This window comes from Rana temporaria, chromosome 1 (assembly GCF_905171775.1).
Source record: "Rana temporaria chromosome 1, aRanTem1.1, whole genome shotgun sequence".
Lineage (NCBI taxonomy): Eukaryota > Metazoa > Chordata > Amphibia > Anura > Ranidae > Rana > Rana temporaria.
In genome coordinates this window covers 407,727,829-407,749,698 of record NC_053489.1, presented here as the reverse complement: position 1 = coordinate 407,749,698, position 21,870 = coordinate 407,727,829, and the positions used below count along the sequence as shown (strand labels likewise).

The following is a 21,870-nucleotide window of genomic DNA, read 5'->3' as shown; positions in this document are numbered from 1 at the left end:
ACATGCAGCTAGCTGAGGCAGCAGAATGCAAAAGTGATTCTAGAGGTGCCGAGTATTTGCAGAGACTGATGCCAGTAATTGTAAATCCTACCATGTGTGGGCTGACAATACTTTTCCAATACTTATTTTCTTGGGTGTACAGTAGTTTGGACAAGATGGAAGACGTAATTGCTTGATGTGTGAATTGGTATGTATATGCTTGTGGTGGTGATGTGCATTAAACAATTTAACCTGCATGACTTCAAGCTGGTGATACATGGATCCATTTCATATTTCTTTTTTTTCCAATCAGCCAGTGGGCTGATTGAAAAAATTTAACGCATTTCCCCCATCCACAAAAGCAAGGTGGATAGTGGAATCCTCCCTGCTGTGCTGACAGTGGGGACTCCTTACTGTCTTATTGCACTAATTGGCACTATGGAATACAAATTTTTTAAACAAGCCTGTTCGTGAGAAGTCGGTCATTGGATTGACTTCTCATGAACGGGAATGGCCATAGGTGAATCGAAATTCAGACAGTCCCTGCTACACTGGCTGAATTTCAATCCATCTATGACCAGCTTCAGATATTAAAGTGGAGTTCCACCTAAAAGTGGACGCTCCGCTTATCTACTTTCTCCCCCTCTCCGGTAATACACTTGCAACCTTTTTGGGAGGGGAGAGGGTACCTGTCCCCACTTCTGAGAGATATCGCAGCAGCGAGTTCAGTTGGAAGGTCGGCCCCCCTCCTCCTTCCCCCGCCGCCAAGCCATTCAGAATGTGCAGCGTGCTTCGCGCACGCGTAGTAGGGAACCGGCTGTGAAGCTGAAAGGCTTCACTGCCATTTCCCTTGCTACGAATGGTGGCAGCAGCACCTGAGAGACAATGAAAACATTGGCTGGGGTGCCTACATCGCTGGATTCCAGAACTAATTCAGAATATTCCTAAAATTAAAAGTCAGCAGCTACTGTGTGTGTGTGTGTGTGTTTTTTTGCTGGGGGGGGGGGGGCGGAACACCACTTTAAGACCTCATGCGCACTTCCACTCAAACGCTTAATTTTTCAGGCATTTAAAGTGGTTGCAAACTCTCAAAGTTCAATTTTCCTAATTTAAATAATCAGCACATACTGTGCAAATTGCTGTCTTTGGATCTCTTCTTCTATCCTCCTTACTTTTCATGTAATCCGTTGCTGTTTTACTTCTCTGATGTCGTCGGCACGTGTGCATAATGTCCCCTTTTTACGGCATGCTTCTCGTGCCTTTAGTCCTTGCAATAACATTCCGTCCCACGATCACAGCCTCTCTACGGCTTTGCTCCGCAATCCTGCGAGAGCACAGCCTCAACTGAGATTTTCGCTGTCAGACAGGGTTGCCATAGTATTCATGAAAAACGGGCTTGCCTACACAGTCGCTGCACTAGTACGAGATTTCAGCAGGGAGAAACAGAAAGGGCAAAGCTCAAATCTCTGTGGACACAGAAGACAGGACTCAACATGGCGCCGGCTTCGGACGAGGAGGAACAAATTACAAACTACACTAAGTACAAGTAAGAGACATCACAAGGGGTTACTATCTGGACAGAATGTAATGGAAATTGTGAACATATTCGCTGCATTGATAAGGAGCATGCGAGAGGCAGAGTTTACGTCCGCTTTTAAAGTGGTTCCTCTGCTATCAGCATGAGTAACTTCAAAAAATGATAAGGTATGTGGTCAGGTCCAGGATTAAAATATATGCAACATATGGCACCAACATCTACTAATTGCGGATACAATGAACACTGGATGGGAAATATGGGACTTTTAGATATGCATTTTGTTCAAATCCATACAACACAATCCGTTTTTAAAAGGTTAATATTTATTAAATCGCATAGAAAAAGATAAAAGTACTTTGTACAGTGCACCAGTGTCCATTAACGATAAACTACTTTTGGAGATACACGTTGTTTCTATGCTGTTAATCCAACATGTTTCGCCATTAGGCTATCTCAGGAAAAGGCGTGGTGTCATAACTACTCATAATAGGTAAAGAAATGTATATTTCAAAGTTTGTGAGAGAGGAGTCTGTTCAAGTAACCCTGCGCGCCCAAACGACTAAGGACTGATCGCCTATCCCGGATCTCCCGCAGGGAGGGGTATGTCAACATAGGGTGTGTAGTAGATACAAAGGTAAGACTTTAAAAAATCCTGTACACAGGGTGCAGGTGGCCTAATTATTCATTAGATGGCACCAGGTGCTATAATATCCAACAGCCAGCACTGCAAACTGGGAGCCTGATCCTCTCACAAACAGTGAGCAGGTCTAGGTGGGCCTCTTAACCATCAGGCCACCTCTTCCTTTCGAGTACTGGATGCCTGGAGTGTTGAGAGGATACGTCCCCAATATCTAGTTTGCAGTGTTGGATATTATGGTACCTGGTGCCATCTAGGGAATAATTAGGCTCCCTGCACTCTGTGTACAGTATTTTTGAAAGTCTTACCTTTTCTATCTACTACACACCCTATGTTGACATACCCCCCCCCCCTCCCCGCGGAAGGTTCCGGTATAGGTGTATGATCAGTCCTTAATCATTTGGGTGCTCAGGGCTACTTGAACACATCTTACAAACTTTTGAAATATATTTCTTTACCCATGATCAGTAGTTATGACACCACGCCTTTTCCTGGCGAAGCCTTGCGGCGAAACATGTTGAATAAGAGCATGGAAACAACCGTGTATCTCCAAAAGTAGTGTTCTTTATCGTTAATGGACACTGGTGCACCGTATGAAGTGTTTTTATCGTTTTCTATGTGATTTAATAAATATTTCCCTTTTTAACTGATTGTGTTGTATGGATTTGTACAAAATGCACCTTAAAGTCCCATATCTCCCATCCAGTCTTCTTTGTAGGAGTCCCTTTAAGTGACACCAAAAGAAAAATGATGGCAGGGGAGGGAGCTCCAGCACAGTGACGGCCTCAGCTCCATTCCTGTGTGCTTTCCTCACCGAGCTCTGCAGAGTAACTTCAGCTCTCTGCTCCTTTTTTTTTTTTTTTTACAAGCTTTAAAAATTCAGAACTTTAAATGGCTATAGAGAAGAGAAGAATGCAGATCAGGGGCGTTGGGAGGGCGGGGCTTGGGGGGCAGGAGCCCCAAATGGGTCCCTGAAAAGCCCAGAGTCTATGGAATGCTGCATTCCATTGTTGGCCCTGAGCGCTCTGGGCTGCGGACGAAAGTGGTCGAGTGCCATAGCAGGTCCCGTCTTCTGGAGCCTGCAGCGCCAATGCCAGGACCGCAAGACGTCCATCATAGCCTGCAGGCTCCAGAAGGTGGGAATTGCTATGCGGCCGCTGCCACGCCACATCCCCGCTTGGGGAGTGTATGTAGGTCAGGCAGGTCAGTGTATGTATGTCACTACCCTATGTAGGTCAGTATCAGACAGGTGAGTTTAGTGGTCAGCATTGATGGGCACTGGTCGCACAACCCCACCACCCCACCACCCAGCTCAAAAAAAAAAAAAAAAAAAAAGCCGCGCCACATACACTACCCCCCGGTTTCCGGCCTTGGACTTCGGGCTGAAGCCCCTGATCTTTTTGCCACCTAGCAACGCCCCTGCTGCAGATAAACCGGTACAACATATGTAGGAGGATTTGTTTAAAGGGTTAGTAAAGGGAAAAAAAATGTTTCCTTTAAAATAACAAACATGTCATACTTGCCTCCACTGTGCAGTTTGTTTTGCACAGAGTGTCCCCGATCCACGTCTTCTGGGGTCCCTCGGCGGCTGTCTGTGGTTCTCCCCGCAAGTGGTGAGTAATTGCGGGTGCGCTCCCGTGATACAGCGACCGGCCATAGCCGCTCACTGTATCACTTGGCGCGCCGCGTCACTTGGATGTGATTGACAGCTGCTCTCAATCCATCCGCTCTAGCTAATCAGCGGGCAGGCTGAGTAGCGAAGAGGATCTCGGGACCGAGCGCGGGACTTTCGAGGGGTCAGGTAAGTATATCGGGGGGGGCTGGCAGCATCAGATGTTTTTTCACCTTAATGCATAGATTTTACTTTACAACTCTTTTAATGTCAGTGTATCACTTGAGGTCAGTCACTTCACTAGGTATATGTGAGGGTTTACAACCGCTTTAACTTTTTAAGTAGGATCAGTGATCTCTCTGTACTCCCTGTCAGTACACTCCCCCCACAGTTAGAAATTGTTCTGGCCAATGGCAAAAAAAACGCCCAACCGCTTGATGCCCCCAAATGGCTTGTTGTTTTGGCGTGTTTTTCAAAGCTGATTTTCTTCTGCCAGGAGGAAAGCATTTGCAAAAGCTCCAGTGTGCATGAAGCCTAAATATTTGAGGTGCTTTAGAAAAATAACTTGGTACAATTCTTTTCTTTTTTGGAACCAGTGGAAAACTGTAAAATATTGCTGCACTAAAGTTCTGTTTGGGCTAAAGAATTCACGTGGCCCAGAGGTGGTAGTCCAGGGGTTGTATCTGTAGGACTATGTAAATCTATCTACTACCTCCTTTTCAACTGGCATAGAATTGTATTATTCTCATAATATTTATAAGTAGATGTCCAGAGCCCCCCCCCCCCCTTACATCAAGTGTCAAGAGCCCCCACTCACAGTAGTCATGTGCCCCCACCCTCCCTTACTGCTTCTGGGAAGACGCTGGAAAGCAAAAAGTGCAGGGTCTGGAGGAGGGACAGAATCGGCTGCCGGTGTATTATCACATTCCGCTCCCTATCACAGAATGCTCCGGAAGTAACGTTGCAGCGAGAAATTTCGTACTGCGCGATGCGTTCCAAACAATTTGCGACAATACAGACCAGTTGTCTCGTCACATTTAGCTCCCCATCATGGATTGCTCCAGAAGTGACCTTCTGTCGCCGCCATCTTGCTACACCCCACACTCCTGCATAGTAATGATAGCATGAGAAGGGACATTTCTTTACACTCACCGGAGTTTTCGATTTTTAATACACAATGGAGCTTATATGCTTAAATACAATATTTGGAAATCCGACGGACTGTTCACATGTTAAATTTTTAAAAGCAGCAGTCACATTAGCAAACATGGAAGGTCAGCAGGTTTGCTGCTGCTTTTAAAATTTAACATGTAAACCTTCCGTGGGATTTCCAAATACTGTATTTTAGCATATAAGCTCCGTTTTGTGTTGAAAATAAATGTGAAATCTAAAACTCCTTTGGGTGTAGCAAGATGTCCGCTTGCCCCCTTCTCACTCTATCATTACTGTGCAGGAGTGGGGTGTAGCAAGATGGCGGCAACGGAACATCCCTTCCGGAGCAATCTGTGATGGGGAGCCGACATTATCTGACGGTTTCACTGGTCTATATTGTCGCAAATCGTTTGGAACGCATCGTGCAAGTGTTTGGAACGCATCGTGCATGCGCAGTGTCTAATATTTAGGCGCAACGTCACTTCCAGAGCATTCTGTGATAGGGAGCGGAATGTGACACTACACCGGAGTCCATTGAATGTTGAAATATGAAGGAATATGGGGACTTTAAATGAAGCACATGGGGAAAATTGCTTCCATCCCGGGTATTGGTAATAAAAAAGAAGAAAAAGGGAGTTTGGTACTTTAAATGAAGCATCCTTTCCAACTGCAGCTGCAACATTGCAAATGCGAACGTGCAACACGGCTTGCTCCCCATGGAACAAGAACGTGAAGATGTGCCAGGCCAGGGCGCTGTCGAAGCTGCCATGCACGGTCTTGGCCCCCGCCGTGTGTAGCAGCCACAGCCCCACCACCAGCAGCCCGGCCATCATCTCCCTCCTATCCGCTTTGACTGCATGAATTCTTTTTCCTCCTGGTCCTTGTGTATTTTGTGGTTGCCTGTATATACATCCAGGCACTGTGGCAGACCATTTAAAAAGGGTGGTCCTATGCACACTGTGCTAAAGGTTCTGTCGAATGCTCTGGTGCTGCAGGTCATTTCTGCATTGGCCAACTATCTGCATTTCTCATGATACCCTATGTCATCAGCCCCTGAAGAGTGTTTTCACACGAAACGCGTCGGGCATCAAGGATGTAGCTTTACGCTAATTAGGATTCCATCCAGATATATCCAATCATTTTTTGACCCATATAATCTTTATATCCATTCCACAATAGTTTGCTCTGTGCTGCCCAGTCTATATGTGAATGTTATTATCCATACTGTTTGACAATTTTATTGCATTTTTTTGTGCCAATTATTTGTTATGTTGATGTTTTAATGTTCTTTCTCATCATGTGCGGTATTTATGCTACCCACAAATGTGATACTACATGCAGGTGCACACATCACCTTTATACAGGTGATACATATTGTTATGCACCCATGCAAATAATAATAATAATAATATACACACCTTTTACTATAAGTAGGATTTTGGTTTTCAATAATTACTTTTAGTAAGTTCAAGTCCTTGTAGCATTGCAATACCAACAGATGTCGTCAGACAGTTTAAAAAATAGCTGCTAAAAATAACAAATCAACAGTTTGGAAACCTATAATGTTGACAGATATGTTCTGGAGATTAGACTTGTGGATTAGGACAGTACTGTACATGTTTAGAGCTCAGAAACTGGAATAGATGTAGGTAAACAGAACAGTTACTTGCAGTACCAATAGACATGAGAAGATGGCTGTGGGATCCACGAGGGCTCGTTTTGGCACATGGTGTGGTCCTGCCCCAGGATCCAGCCCTACTGGAGCCGGGTGGCCGAGGTCCTGAGCGCGGTGTCTGGGCTGCAGATCCCGGTGGAGCCCCTGCTTCTCCTCCTGAGCCATTTGGAGGAGGTGCAGGGGGACAGGTACTCCAAGCTGTTTTTTACTTTCTCCCTCTTCTATGCCAGGAGGGAAATCCTCCTCAAGTGGAAGGCGGCGGATCCGCCCACGGTGGACTCTTGGACCCGGTCCATCAATAATGTGCTCCCGCTGTACAGGATCACGTATGAGAGTAGACAGTGCCCGGCGAAGTTTGACAAGGTGTGGTCCGCGTGGATTGATGCCAGGGGCTAGAGGTGGTTTCAGGTTCGGCTGCTGAACTATTCATGTATAATAAAAGCTGCTCCTTATTGCTTTCTCCCCCCCCACCCTTCCCCCCCCCAGCCCCCCCCCTCTCTGCGCTCTCTGGTCTATTGCTCCCCCTTCCTGTATGATCCTCAGAGGGGGCGGGCATTGTTGAGGACCCCGGTACGTTTCCTATGGTACAGGTGGGGGTTTGGACATCCTGTTTTCCACCCTGACATTGTGTAGTGGCTAGGGACTTGGACTCGCTATGAGCCCTACAACCTCCCCCTGATATTTGTATTGTACTGTGCTTTTGTATACATGTGACAATGTAACCCTGCTTTTTTTGTCTCAATAAAACATCACTGTTAAAAAAAAGACATGAGAAGATGCTTAAAGCGGCATTAAACACAAAAATGTCAATAATGATACACAGATGGCAGGAAAAAATAAATACCGGTAATTTTAACCACTCTTTTTAAGCTCCGTACACACGGGTCGAATGTCGGCCGGTGTGTAAGGCAGCCAGTCCAGATATCTCTGATGCGGCTCCAGAGTGAATTGCACAGGAGTCTTGTGCGTCTATTGGTCCGTTTCAGGTCCGAATTCAGGCTGAAATCTAAACTGAAACATTGAACCAGGATGCACAGGATCCCTGCATCTGCATCCAGTGTGAACCAAGACTTGGTGTGTACCCGGCTTTAGATTAGTAGTTTTTTCATAACAATTATGGCAGTTTCTGCCTTGAAATGGAACCAATGATGAGCTGTGTCTAACCATAATACGTCAAATTTCTCGGGAGTTGGTTTCAGACAGCTGATTGGCATAGTTCCTCCTTCTCTCGATTACTTAGCATGACGATAATACAAACTTTTTACAGAAATAAGACCTTGACTGTAGATTAGGAATAAATCTGGGAAGTTTGCCAGGATTTATGACCCTGATACTTTGCAGGGCTGGTGAACTTTGATCACAGCGCACTGGCAATGTGAGTGACTGAGGCAGAATCTGATTACTGCACTTTGCTTGTCTTCCCACAGAAAGTCTGCTGGAATGACACCCTTCTTGCCATGTCCTATGTGGTGATAAGATAAGGCTAATGCATGGCCTTTTACCTCCTTTCACAGCCTATCACATGATCCTAGCTGGAAATTCTAACAGCTAATCATGAGAATATGCTTGCACTAGTAACTACCCAGCAATCGAACAGTCTGATTTCCAACATGCTTTACACCAACTATAGATGCTAGAATGTCTGCTTTGGAAAGACTTGTTTTTGATCAGTTGATGGATGCAAAATGGAGCAAAATAAAATGGGACAGCCAATACCAAGCAATAACGTTTTATTAAAGTTAGAAAAATTATGAATTGTTGATCAGTTGCTAGTTTTGTTCTGACCGTTTAGGGCCAGTGGACACTGCTCGTTCCTGTGTGAGCCCTTCCACTGCTTTAGCCACTGGCCCCCAAGCCTGACAATTGATCTTGTTAATTTATAAAGAAGATTTAGAAATGTTAATTGCACCCAAGAGGAACCATGAAAAAGTAAAAAAAAAAATATTTTTTGTGTGTGTGTCTGAAAATTTCTTTAAAAAATTGTAAACTTTCTGGTATGTAAGGATACCTAAACACTCCTTTGCATCCTGTATATCTGCAGTGTGAGAGCCAAGACCTCTGACGTCAACTATTGGAAGATTTGGGGTGAAATTTAGTGATTACACTATTTTGCTGTTCTCCTTCAGGCTCTGATGTAAAGAGAAAACCAACATGGCTGCCGCCACACATAAGACCATAGTACAGTAAGCATTGCATCAATTAGGCACTATTCACACTTGTGCAACTTTTACGCAACTTTGGATGGGTGCAACTTGCATACGACTTTGGCTTTGATCAGTGATAATTGAGAACTGCAGCACAACTCGCCAGTTCCCAAATGTCTTGCAGGACAATTTCATGGGTCAGATGGTAGATGCACCAACTAGAAACAAAGTGTTACTAGACCTACTGATTACCAACAATACAGACTTGATCACGGATGTGGAAATAAGGGGCAGTTTAGGAAACGGCGATCACGGGTCAATTAGCTTCAGTATAAATTGCACAAATAGGAAACCTAAGGGGAATACAAAGAGCAAACTTCCCTAAACTACGAACCTTGCTAGAAGATATAAATTGGGATAAAATCTTAGGAACAAAACACGGAGGAGAGATGGGTTTGCTTTAACAATTGAATAGGTGTGCGATATGCCCTATGTAACAGAAACAGGCGAGACAGCCAGTGAGACTGCGAAACTGACGTAAGAGGTCCTGCCTGTAAACACATGTCCCATGTTTTCCCGTTTTAATATCACCCAGGTCCTCCGTCCATCCTCTCCTACACGGTAAAGCCGCTGAGTCTTGTATAGTCGATAAAAGGGTGGAATATACATGGGAAATTAGGGCTTTTTTGTCCTTGCCAAAAAATATATCTCTCTTATCAAGCGATGACTAGACAAACAGAGAACAGAAATCTGACCCTGGGCCTGTAAGGCATGCCGGAGTTGCAAGTATCTGTAAAACTGATGCCTAGGGAGATCAAATTCATTTTGTAAGTTCTGAAATGACTTAAGTACATTTTGGTGATAAATTTGGGCGATATTGTGAATACCAGCCAGTCTCCAGGGCAGGAAACCGTCCAGCTTATAGACTTCCGCTAGATTGGGATTGTCCCACAGAGGAGTCTCTGCAAGAAAACCTACAATGCTCAAATTAGACCTCACCAAGAACCAAAGTTTCCTAAGGAGAACCACGGTAGGCGCCGCCTGTGGCAGGTGCGGAAGCCCCGCCTCCAGACACGCCAAAACCGAGGCATCCCGAGATCCCGTGCGTAACAAAGTATCACGGAGTCACGTTCCTCAATACACCCCATCCCACACAAAGGCTGTAATTGAGAGGCCAAGAAATAGAATTTGGGGTTCTTACCATATTGTAATGTAGAAAGTTGGATGCGGGCAATTTTTTTTCTTCCAAATTATTGATCTAAATAGGGTATCTATCCGAGTGAACCATCTACGGGGTATCCACTGAGGAGAGTTATGCATGATGTATAACAGTTGGGGGCCCCACACCATCTTGATCAAATTTTATCCTACCTATAACAGATAACGGGAGTTTACACCAAGTGTTACAGGTTGTTTGCAATCTTTTGAAAAGGGGTAGGAGATTTTCCTCTAAATACTTCTGGGGACTGGACGATACCTGAGCCCCCAAATACTTAAAAGATGAAACCACTTTTAGAGACCCAGCAGCATCCGGCAATGAAGCAATTGGGCCATCCACAGGCAGAAGGACAGACTTGCTCCAGTTTATCGAAAAGCCTGACAACGAACCAAAATGTTTTAATCAAGTCCATAGCCGCCGTAAGGGACGTGTCCACATCCCCCAAGTACAGCAACGTATCATCCGCGTAAAGGGAAATCTTTTCCTCACACAGACCTCTAGTAAAGCCAGTGACCAAGGGGGACGATCTCATCGCTGCCGCCAACACTTCAAGGGCTAAGGCAAACAGCAGGGGTGATAAAGGACACCCCTGCCTTGTGCCTATAAACAAAGGAAAAGGATCTGTCAGATCCCCATTTACACGGAGCCTACCCGTGGGGGCAGCATACAATAAACGCACCCACCTGACAAGTGTCCCCCAGACCAAAGCGACCCGGGACCTCCCATAAATAGGGCCATTCGACGCTGTCAAATGCTTTGGCAGCGGCCAATGAAAGAATCGCCCTCTGGCCCTCATTATCTGCAGGTATCTGAAGATTTAGGAAAAGGCCCACTGCCGATTTTAAAAGTGATCCTGCAACGAATCTGCCGGAGAGACCACTTTTATCTGAAAGTTGGCCGCCCGCTGAAGAGGACGATACCAGGGTTATGGTAGCTAGCTGCTGCCATAACAATAATATCTCTCTTCAAAATACTGATGTATAATGATGGCGGGTGGTCCATAAGTGGTTGATAAGACACGTGGCCACTTATTAAGATTAGGAGAAAAGAGGTTACACCTTAGACCGCGTAGAGGGTTCTTAACTGTAAGAGCGGGTGGCAAGGATGTGGAATTCACTTCCATAGACGCTGGTTTCAGCGGGGAACATTGATAATTTCAAAGATAAGCACTTGAACCACCACAATATACAGGTGATATATAATACTAACATAAAATCACACACATTTGATGGACTTGTGTCCTTTCTTTCTCTTTTTTTTTTTTTCAACCTCGCCTACTATGTAACAACTGTTGCAGTGTATAACATTCAGGTACGACTTTCATGCAACTTGAGGGCCATAGACTTCAATGTTAACCCTCAGAAGTTGCATGAAAGTCAAACCAGGGTAGTGCATGAACTTCTTTGAAGATGCTGCAACTTTAGGCCATGCACATATGAATGGTTATCATTTTGGAAAACATGGGGGATGACTTGATGTCCAAAGTTGCATGACAAGTCCCACAAGTGTGAATGGAGCCTTACATTTTAAAAAGAAAGGCAGTAGGTGATGACATGAGAGAACAGAACGTCCAGGAAAGAGACGGGCACCATAGATACCAATAGGTTAGAGTCCCAAGTACACTAACCAGTAAATCGGACCTGCCTTGAAATGGAGACCGAAAGCTACATAAGTTACAATTGAGTGATGTTGGTGGTTTCCCACAGAGCATAATGTACGGGAATGGCATTATTATATGACCCGGAGATACAGTTTGTAGTGATGATCATTATTTTGTCAAGCTCGTAAAGTCTGTTTTGCCTGCTTAATTCAGGGGTTTGACTGCTATTGTGCTAATTTTTTTTTTTTTTTTTTTTTTGTTCTCGAGGCTGCTAGCTTTCCTTGGGAGTCCTGCATTGCAAACAAAAAAAAACGTGCGCAAGCCTGTGAGAATGACTACGATAATGTTAAATTTCAGACTATACATAGCCTCGGGCATAGCATGCGTGCTTACAATGTAAGCCTTAACAACACGGTTGTGGGATTTCATGACGGTATTCATAATGAGCACATACAAGCACGAATTGCCACACTCTGTCTACTATAAACATTTTATGTTTTTACTTTATATAGGGCTTGTCTAAAAGATTATGAAGTAATTAAAAAAAAAAATCACTCTACCCAACACTTTTATATTATGGAAAATGCTGCAGTAAAACTGAGACCCCCAATAGCAACAGGTTAAAAAATTAGGAGACTGGCCAAAGCAACCAACCACCGTAGAATTTAAAATGTAGAATTTTTTAACTGCTTAAGGGCCAAGGCTATTTTTTTGGTGTTTACAAACTAAAATTTTTGCTAGAAAAAAAATTACTTTTAAAAAAAAAAATTCGGATCACTTTTTATTCCTATTGCAAGGAACATACTTTGTAATGGGAAAAAAAAAGAATGACATGTCCTCCTTTAATGTGAGATCTGGGGTCAAAAATACCTCAGATCTCACATTTTACACCTGAATGCAATAATTTTTTTTTTTTTTTTTTTTTTTTAAGGCCTTTGGGCAGAAGTGACGTTTTGACGTTGCTCCCGTTATTCAATGGCATAGAGTCGAGTGGGGGCCATCATTCCTTCACTCAACATTAGATTGTCTCCACTGCTACCGACGGATCCGGGAAGCAGTGGAGACAACAGGAGGCTCACCTCTCCCCCTGCCGATTTAAAAGTAATCTTGTGGCGAATCCAGCCCAGAGACCACTCTTATCTTAAAGCGGACCGCCCGCCGTTAAAGAAAAGCTATCTGCCATAACAGCGGTATTTAACGTCAAAATAGTGACGTAAATCCATAGTGGGGAAGTGACATTTTCCCTGGAATGAGTAGACTAGTAGCTGACCTAATTTTAGGAGAAAAGCAATTGGCTTGGAAAATACACTTGGGGTAGTCCACCCCTTTCCCTTTCTGCAATTGGAGCCTCTGAACCACCCTGGACACAGACGGTGTGGGGTAATTGACTAAAACTAAAGCATGCAAAATCTGGTGCAGCTGTGCATAGTAACCAATCGGCTTCCAAGTTTTATTGTCAAAGCTTACTTGAACAAGCTGTATTGCTGAAAGGTTAGAAGCTGATTGGCTACCATGCAGAGGTTAGTGCACCAATTATAGTAAATCTTCCACTGTGTGGCCAGGGATCGTTAATTGTATGTAGCCATAGCATATTGTTTAGCTGTCTCTGAACACAGGAAACCATGCACCCCTAGCCACGGGTTTGAATGTATCTTAAGTTATCCTTTGGAGGTTTACATTGACCTTTTCAGTAAATGGAGGTGTCTTCTTTTTTTTTTTTTTTTTTTTTTATGTCGCTTGTCTGTGTTATGTCGCTTGTCTGTGTTGGCTGCAATAGTTCTAGCTGCTAACATTCCTACCTATCATTATGATCTGTTTATTGATTCATACTCGGATTGTGAAGAGTTGGTCAAAGTGCAAAGTGTTATGTTTAGTATAGCGAACGTTGCATATGTTACATATGCACACAATGTTACTGGCTATTTTGTGTGCAAAATGTTCCTGCAATAAAGCAGTATGCCCAGCATAGGTGGATGCTGCCAAACTTTATTAATGAAACTTCTGCTCTTTGTTTTGCACAGGATACAGCTATTTCTCCACAACAGCGGGATGATGTTATCCAATGGTTGGCCGAGTTGAGACACCAGTTCCAGGTTTACCCAGAAACGCTTGCCCTCGCCATAAATATTTTGGACCGATTCTTGGCCTCAGTCAAGGTGATTATTTGTATTCTGTATTATGCCCTATTTCTGAAGCGATGAAATCCTTGGTGCCCAACCTGCGGCCCAAAGGCCACATGTAGCCCTTTGGTATATAATGTGCATCCCTCGGACCTCAGCAGTCTATAGACCAGTGGTTCTCAACCTTGCTAGTGCCGTGACTCCTTGATAAAATTTCCCAAGTTGTGGGGACCCCTAACAGTAACATGTTTTTTTGTAGTGTCTTCTGCAGCATATACCCAGCCAAAAATGTAGCATGTCCACACTCTCTCTGACCCTCATATCTTCTATTTGGTCTGCAGTTTCTGGCAGTCCTTTCAAGCATTACATATATTGCCAAAAGCATTGTGATGCCTGCCTTTACACGCACATGAACTTTAATGGCATCCCAGCCTTAGTCCGTAGGGTTCAATATTGAGTTGGCCCACCCTTTGCAGCTGTGACAGCTTCAACTCTTCTGGGAAGGCTATCCATAAGGTTTAGGAGTGTGTCTATGGGAATGTTTGGCCATTTTTCTAGAAGCGTATTTGTGAGGTCATGCACTAATGTTGGATGAGAAGACCTGGCTCTAATTCGTCCCAAAAGTGTTCTATGGGCTTGAGGTTAGGACTCTGTGCAGGCCAGTCAAGTTCCTCCACCCCAAACTCGCTCACCCATATCTGTAGGAAAAGAGAGCATGAAATTGTCCAAAATGTCTTCATACGCTGACGCATACGCTGACGCCTTAAAGTGGTTGTAAACCCTCTCTGATCACTTGCACGATCTCTTACGATCTCTTATGAACTATCTCCTTGACCTACACGGTTAAGGAGATATTTGTAGAGAAAAATGCACCGATGTCTGCGCACTGAGAATGCCAGTTTTTAGAATGGATAATGCCTTTTTTGACAGCTCCTGTGCGCATGCACAGAGTGACGTCATCGCCGCTCCGGCCAATCACAGTGCGGGAGCTGCGATACCCGGAAGTAACCTCCGGGAGAGATGTCTGTTGGGGACACGAGGACGGCTTTGGGGGCTTCGGTCTAGGGCCAAAAAAACTAATCGATTATGAAAATTGTAATCGATTAATTTCATAATCGATTAACCGGCCAGTAACACAATGGGGTTAAAAAAAGATTTTTTTTCAGCGGCTGAGAAATTATGCACAGAGCAGCCAGCAGATGGATGTTCCCTGGAGATATCCTGTGTACCTTCTAAGTGTGAGCTCAGTGACTCTGATCTCCCTTCCCCTCATTTTTTTAACTTTTTTTTCTCCAGCAGCAGTAATTGTGTCATATGCCTGTGGTAGTGCTTGGTCCCTTGTGCTTTTAGGTCGGTTTACACTGATTTGCTGTGTTTTGGTCCATTGCTGGTGTATCTGCAGTTTTCCTGCATTTTACCCACAGTCCTATTGATTTCTATAAGGTTGTGTGTTTTTTCTGCATTTTCTGAAAGCACACTAAAATTCCTACATGCTTCATCTTTGGCGCACTGTCAGAAAATGCAGCAAAAACCTGCAACCTTTATATAATGTGTGTGTGTGTGTGTGTGTGTGTGTGTATATGTATGTATATATATATATATATATATATATATATATATATATATATATATATATATATTCTCAATCCCTGCCCTCTGTACATAGCGCACCCCTGAATCCCTGCACTGTGTACGTAAGGCACCCCTGAATCCCTGCCCTCTGTATGTAGCGCACCCCTGATTCCCTGCACTGTGTACGTAGCGCACCCCTGATTCTCTCCACTGTGTACGTAGTGCACCCCTGAGTCCCTGCACTGTGTACGTAGCTCACCCCTGAGTCCCTGCCCTGTGTACGTAGCGCTCCCCTGAATCCCTGCCCTCTGTACGTAGCGCTCCCCTGAATCCCTGCCCTCTGTACGTAGCGCACCCCTGAATCCCTGCCCTCTGTACATAGCGCACCCCTGAGTCCCTGCACTGTGTACATAGCGCACTCCTGAATCCCTGCACTAAGTACGTAGCGTACCCCTGAATCCCTGCACTGTGTACGTAGCATAATCCTGACGTAATCCTGAACTCTGCCCTCTGTATGTAGTGCAACCCAAATACAACTGGCCCTTTGAGGGCAACCACACTGCTGATGCGGCCCTAGACGAAATTGAGTTTGACACCCCTGTTCTAGATACTTTACGGATGCCAGTAGTATGATCTCTCCTCTGGCCTTGACGTTTGGGTTCTGTAGTTTGTGATTAATATAAAAAGCATATGTTACCCATTTTGTTTTTGATAATGTTCATAATATTTTGCTCATTTTATACAATGCAAAACTGCTAACAACTCCTTGCAATGTTAGGCAAACTAAGCTGTAAGGAGATGATTACATACCAGGTACCCATATTTCTGTATATTTTTTTTTTTTTTTTTGTCCTTTACGGCCCATATACATTTAGCTAGATTCAAGTAGAGCGGCGTCGTAGTGTATCGTGTTTACACTACGCCGCTGTAAGTTAGCGAGGCAAGTACATCATTCACAAAGTACTTGCCTGCTAAGTTACGGCGGCGTAGCGTAAATCGGGCAGGCGCAATGGCGCCTAATTCAAATTCGGCTGAGGGGGCTTGTTTTATGTTAATGGGGGGTCACCTGACGTGATTGACATATTTTACGAACGGCGCATGCGCCGTCCGTGTACATATCCCAGTGTGCATTGCGGCAAAGTACGCCGCACAGTCCTATTGGTTTCGACGTGGACGGAAATTCTGTAAATCCCTATTCACGGACGACTTATGCAAACGACGTAAAATTTTCAAATTTCGACGCGGGAACGACAGCCATACTTAACATTACTATTCCAGCTATTTGATGGAATAACTTTAGGCCTGAAAGTGCGTTACGTAAACGGCGTATCTTTACTGCGTCGGGCAAGCGTACGTTCGTGAATAGGCGTATCTACTCATTTACATATTCTAGGCCGACCGCAATGGAAGTGTCACCTAGCGGTCAGCCTAAAAATTACATTTTAGGATACGACGGTGTAAGACACTTACGCCGCTCGTATCTGAGCCTAATTTAAGCGTATCTGGTTTCCAGAATATGCTTAAATTTGCATCGGCGTAGATTTTGAGTTAGGTCGGCGTATCTACTGATACGCCGGCCTAACTCTCTGTGAATCACCCCCATAATGTTCTGGGTATATTAAGGTTATCCATCTCTTAATTTGAAATAATACATACTGCATCTGCACTGTTAAAGTGTTTGTTACCCACAAAAACAGATCCTGTTCCCTTAAAGCATGAACTGACAACTGTTTATCATGGCTGCTTAGCCCAGACACTGTGGTCAGTTTACATGCCTCCATCATCCGCAGCCCTGCTCTATCCTTCTCTGTCGTCCTCCGCCCCCCCCCCCCCCTCCCTGCCTGTCTGCTCTGTGTCAGTGCCTGCCCCCTCCCCTCCTCCTGCTGCTATCCTAACTACAATAAAAACATCCCATCCTATCTATAACATAACATTATGTGCCCCTGTGCCTGTGTTGTATAAAAAAGCTGCCGATCTGTACCTTTATATCGGAGCGTCTTCCGGCACTCATGTGACTCCTCGGCTCTCTCCTCCCCGGCTGACGTCAGCGGCAGTGCGCGGCCCCACCCGCTATAGCTGTCACCTGGGCAGAGGAGAGAGCTAAGGAGTCATGTGAGCAATGGGAGATGCTCTGATAAAGGTACAGATTGGCAGCTTTTTTATATAACAGACACAGGGGCACATAATGTTGTTACTGAGGGGATGGGAGGTTTTTATTGTAGTGGCTTAACAACCACTTTTAGATTTAGCACAAAGGGCCACCCAGTGATCATCTACTCATGGTTTACGCACTACTGCCTTTTACAATTTAGTGTTGGCTAATTTGACATTTTTGGGGCTCCCCTAATGCCAAGACAGGGAAGAAGAGTCTGATTTCCAGAACATATCCTGGGCTCATGTTAATGGTTTGGAAATAAAATAATCGGAATGGCTATGAATATCCAAATTTTATTTTAATTTTAACTTTACAGGCTCATCCAAAATACTTGAGGTGCATTGCAATCAGCTGCTTCTTTCTTGCTACTAAAACCATTGAAGAGGATGAGGTGAGTCCTAATTACACTGATGTAATGGTGTTTTAGAACTAGTTTGTGGACATATGAGTGGCATACAGGTACTCCCTGACACTATGTAAGAAAAAAACAACTTGGCTAAGTGGATAACAGTTTTGCCTGGGAGCGCTGTGCCTGCATGGTTTTCCTCCCACACTCCAAAGACATGCTGGTAGGTTAATAGACTACTATCTAAATTTGTGGCTTGTACGTTCCTTGAGGGCAGGGACTGATGTATATGTTTTAGCGGGAGAGAGATATCTCTCTATCTCCGTCCCTGCTCCATATATATTATGTAATAAGGGGGGCGAATGCGTGAGATGGGGGAAGAGGGCTGCATAATCTCCCTGCTCCGTGCCATCAGACCTCTCTTACTCGGCTTGCTAAGGCACATCCCGCATCCCAACATCAACATCCCGGGGCGGCGGACACCACCAGGCTCCCGGTGGTTATGCATTGAACACCCCGGAGCCAGCAGCGCTATCGCTCACAACAAAAGGCCTCCCCCCGCTGCAGGAAAGGTAGGAGCAAAGTTGCCCCACTGCCTCTGGAGCCAGACAACACCACGCAGCTTTTAGAGGACAGCCTGCAATAGTTCCCTTCTGATCTGATAAGCCCCATGACCATGGATTCTGACACCCTGCTCCACAAATTCCACTCTAAATAACCTCAGCCTCCCGCAAGGTCTCTGCAGAATTAGTAAGGGGCCTTAAAAAGCTAGGCCACCGCACTAACCAACTGGAGCAACGTATGGACTTTGCAACAACAGTATTGGAGGGCATGAGGATGAAATTGACAAATGAAATGCTGAACTTGAAAGATTACAGGCTAAGCTAGAGGATGCAGAGAACAGGGCCCACAGAGATAACTTCCGCATCCGTGGAACCCCTGAGGCCCTCACTCGATCCTTTACCCTGGGCTTCCCCAGTTGAGGGATGGCAGCACCTGGTCATGCAGAACTGATACTCTATTTCAGATATTTGGTCGCCTGAGGATTGTACCCATTAATTCTTCCCTCCCTCTCCTTTTTTTTTTTTTTTTTTTGCCTATTATGCTTGGTGAGAACACCCAATCTGTAGCTCGAGAGGGTCCTTCATATAATGTGCTGGATGTCCCCACTTGAGTTGTGACCTCCACATTTTCAAGTTGCAGCCCTGGGCCTCAGGGTCCGGTGTTACTGCTAACTTGTGGAGTTCCTTTTGTGTGTTGCGATTACGTTTTATTAGATCAGGTCACCAATGAGGTGTATCTGCTGTGTGTCGGCTTTTCGCCTTGAGTCGACAAACTTGTTTTACAAGTTAAAAAAAAGTTTTGTTTTTTTTCTTGCTAGAAACTAGCAAACTTACTTGCTAGAAACTTAATTGGAACCACCAAACATTATACTTTTTTTTTTCTAGCGACACTAGTGAATAAAATGGCTGTCGTTGCAATACTTTGTCACACCGTATTTGCGCAGCGGTCTTGCAAGCCCACTTTTCTTGGAAAAAATACACCTTTTGTTTGTTTTAAAAAGCATATATATTATTAAAACAATTATCAATAAAACATTAACAGCGCTGAAAGCCTCTGGAACCGGCTCATGAGTTATAGACTCATAATCTGCAAAAATGTAATAAAAAATGAAACCGTGGGTGTAAATTAACAATGTAAATCAACCATATAGGTAATTTCCATCCAATAATTCCAGCCTCCCAGAGTCCTATTCCAAAAGTTAAGTCCAATTTGACTGTTTGAATGCTAATTCACACAATTCTGGTGGAATTCTCGGGGTGCAATCTCTGATCCCATCAGGTGATAACGCTGAGTAAATGGATGCCCAACATGTCACGCTTCAAAATTGTGCCCGCTCGTGGAATGGCAAAAAACTTTTACCCTTAAAAATCTCCATAGGAGACGTTTAAAAAATTCTACAGGCTACATGTTTTGAGTTAGAGGAGGTCTAGGGTTAGAATTATTGCTCTCGCCCCTACCGATCGTGGCGACACCTCACGTGTGTTTTTTTTTTTTTAACATTTTTTATATGCGGATGCTGCTCACGTATGTGTTTTTGCTTCTGCTCTACACTGTTCTTTTATAGAAAAAAAAAAGATTTGGTCACTTTTATTCCTATTACGAGGAATGTAAACATCCCTTGTAATGGGGGGAAAAAAAGCATGACAGGACCTCTTGAATATGAGATCTGGGGTCAAAAAGACCACTTGTTATTGCATCTATTTACACTAAGGTTTTTTTTGCCAACGCTCCAACCAAACAAAAAGGGGTACTTGTAGCCTTCCTCAAATCGGTTCCTTTTAGTTGCACTAAACGTGTAGCGGATCCCGATGATGGGTATCTATTGCTGCAAGGTACTATTCAAGATACTGGGATTACTAGCATGACCTATTATGCCCCTAACTCCGACCCCTTTTTGTCCCATGTCTGTAGCTTGTTTGCATCCCACCGCAAGGGTACTCTCCTCCTTGCCGGAGATTCGAACCTAGCCTTGAACCCTTCTTTGGATAAATATCCCTTGGAGCGAACTGCTCCCTCCCCCGATTCTAAAAAATTTGCTCACTCTACAATTTCATGATCTGGTCTCTCTCTCTCTCTCTCTCTCTCTCTCTCTCTCTCTCTCTCTCTCTCTCTCTCTCTCTCTCTCTCTCTCTCTCTCTCTCTCTCTCTCTCTCTCTCCGTATTATTCCCACCCCCATCATTCTCACTCCAGAATAGACCACATGTGTAGAGGAGGCATATCCCCTTAGTGGTATCAGCCTCTATCCTAGCTGCCCCATGGTCGATCATGATCCTGTTCTGAACGCATCTTGTGCTGGTCCTGACAGAAGTGGTATGCTAAAGTGGACACAGAGAGCTCCACGTCCTGCTGTGTCACCGACGATCGCGGGTGTCTGGCGGACATCGCGCCCGCCAGGCACTCGCATCGGCTCCGGAGCGATGCGCCGGGCACGTTGTTTCCCCGCTGTGCGCCCCCAGCGGCGCGCACGGGGAACAACAACAGGACGTCCAGGGACGTCCACCCGGCACTTGAGAGCCGCGCTGTGGACGTCTTTTTTGTCCACAGCGCGGATCCCAAGTGGTTAAAGATGGCCAGACCTTTACTTCAGACCCTTTAACCGCTAATATTGTGATGCTCCCTAAACCAGACAGTGACCACTCCTCCTGGGCTCATTTCAGACCCATCTCCCTAATCAATATAGATCTAAAAATCCTGACCCAAAATCCTGGCTAACCGTTTAGATTGTTTTCTCCCTCATTTAATTAAGAAGGATCAAGTAGGCTTCATACCGCAGAGGCAGACAGGGGATGCTATTGGGTGAATATTACAACTACAACATGTAGCCCACAACCACTCGCTAGACTCTATGCTTTTGTCTCTTGATGTGAATAAGGCCTTTGACACCTTTTTTGTGGCCTTATCGTATGTCAGTACTTCGCCAATATGGATTTGGGGCCTCATTCATGCATTGGATGACAGTTCTATACGACTCCCCTCGGTCTAAAATTAAATATTATGGATTTCAATCTTCTCTCTTCAACATTAGGAGGGGTACCCGCCAGGCATATCCACTCTCTCCACTTCTTTTTGTTCTGGCTCTGAAGCCATTGGCAGAGGCGGTTAGTTCCCATTCAGATATAAGGGGTATTGAAGCTGCTGGCTCAGCCCATAAAATATCTTTATTTGCCAACGATATCTTGTTAACTTTAAACCCCCCCCCCCCCCAGAATTTCTTTACCAAACTTACTATCTCTTTTAGACACCTTTTTGCTTCTCTTTCGGGGCTTCATGTTTTGCGAGTGAAAAATAATTTCTGGCAAACGTGGGCTGCTTCAGAACGGGGAGGGCGAGCACTGCCATCAGGCGGGGTATTATGGCAGCCGTTCTCCCAGCGATCGCCCAGGGGAAGAGAAAGGGGAGGAAGAGGCGCGCTAGCTGGATCATCAGAGCGGGGAATGCCCGCTGTAACAGATTTGTCATTGGACCAGCATTCTGTCTATCACAGGTGACGGGTCAGGAGGCAGGATGACAATTCAAATGAAAGCTGTTGCAACAAGCAATTCCCGCTCTGTGATGAT

General features: G+C 44.8%; 1 protein-coding gene across 2 annotated transcripts in view; it reads left to right on the top strand.

Annotated features, from left to right (window-relative positions):
* CCNI (cyclin I) overlaps positions 1–21,870 on the top strand; it is a 60,291-nt gene that overhangs the window by 22,450 nt on the left and 15,971 nt on the right. For both annotated transcript variants that reach the window (XM_040324106.1, XM_040324101.1), the window contains exons 3-4: positions 13,577–13,711; positions 17,719–17,793. In XM_040324106.1, coding sequence (XP_040180040.1) covers positions 13,577–13,711; positions 17,719–17,793 — 210 coding nt within the window. The remainder of the gene's footprint in view (positions 1–13,576; positions 13,712–17,718; positions 17,794–21,870) is intronic.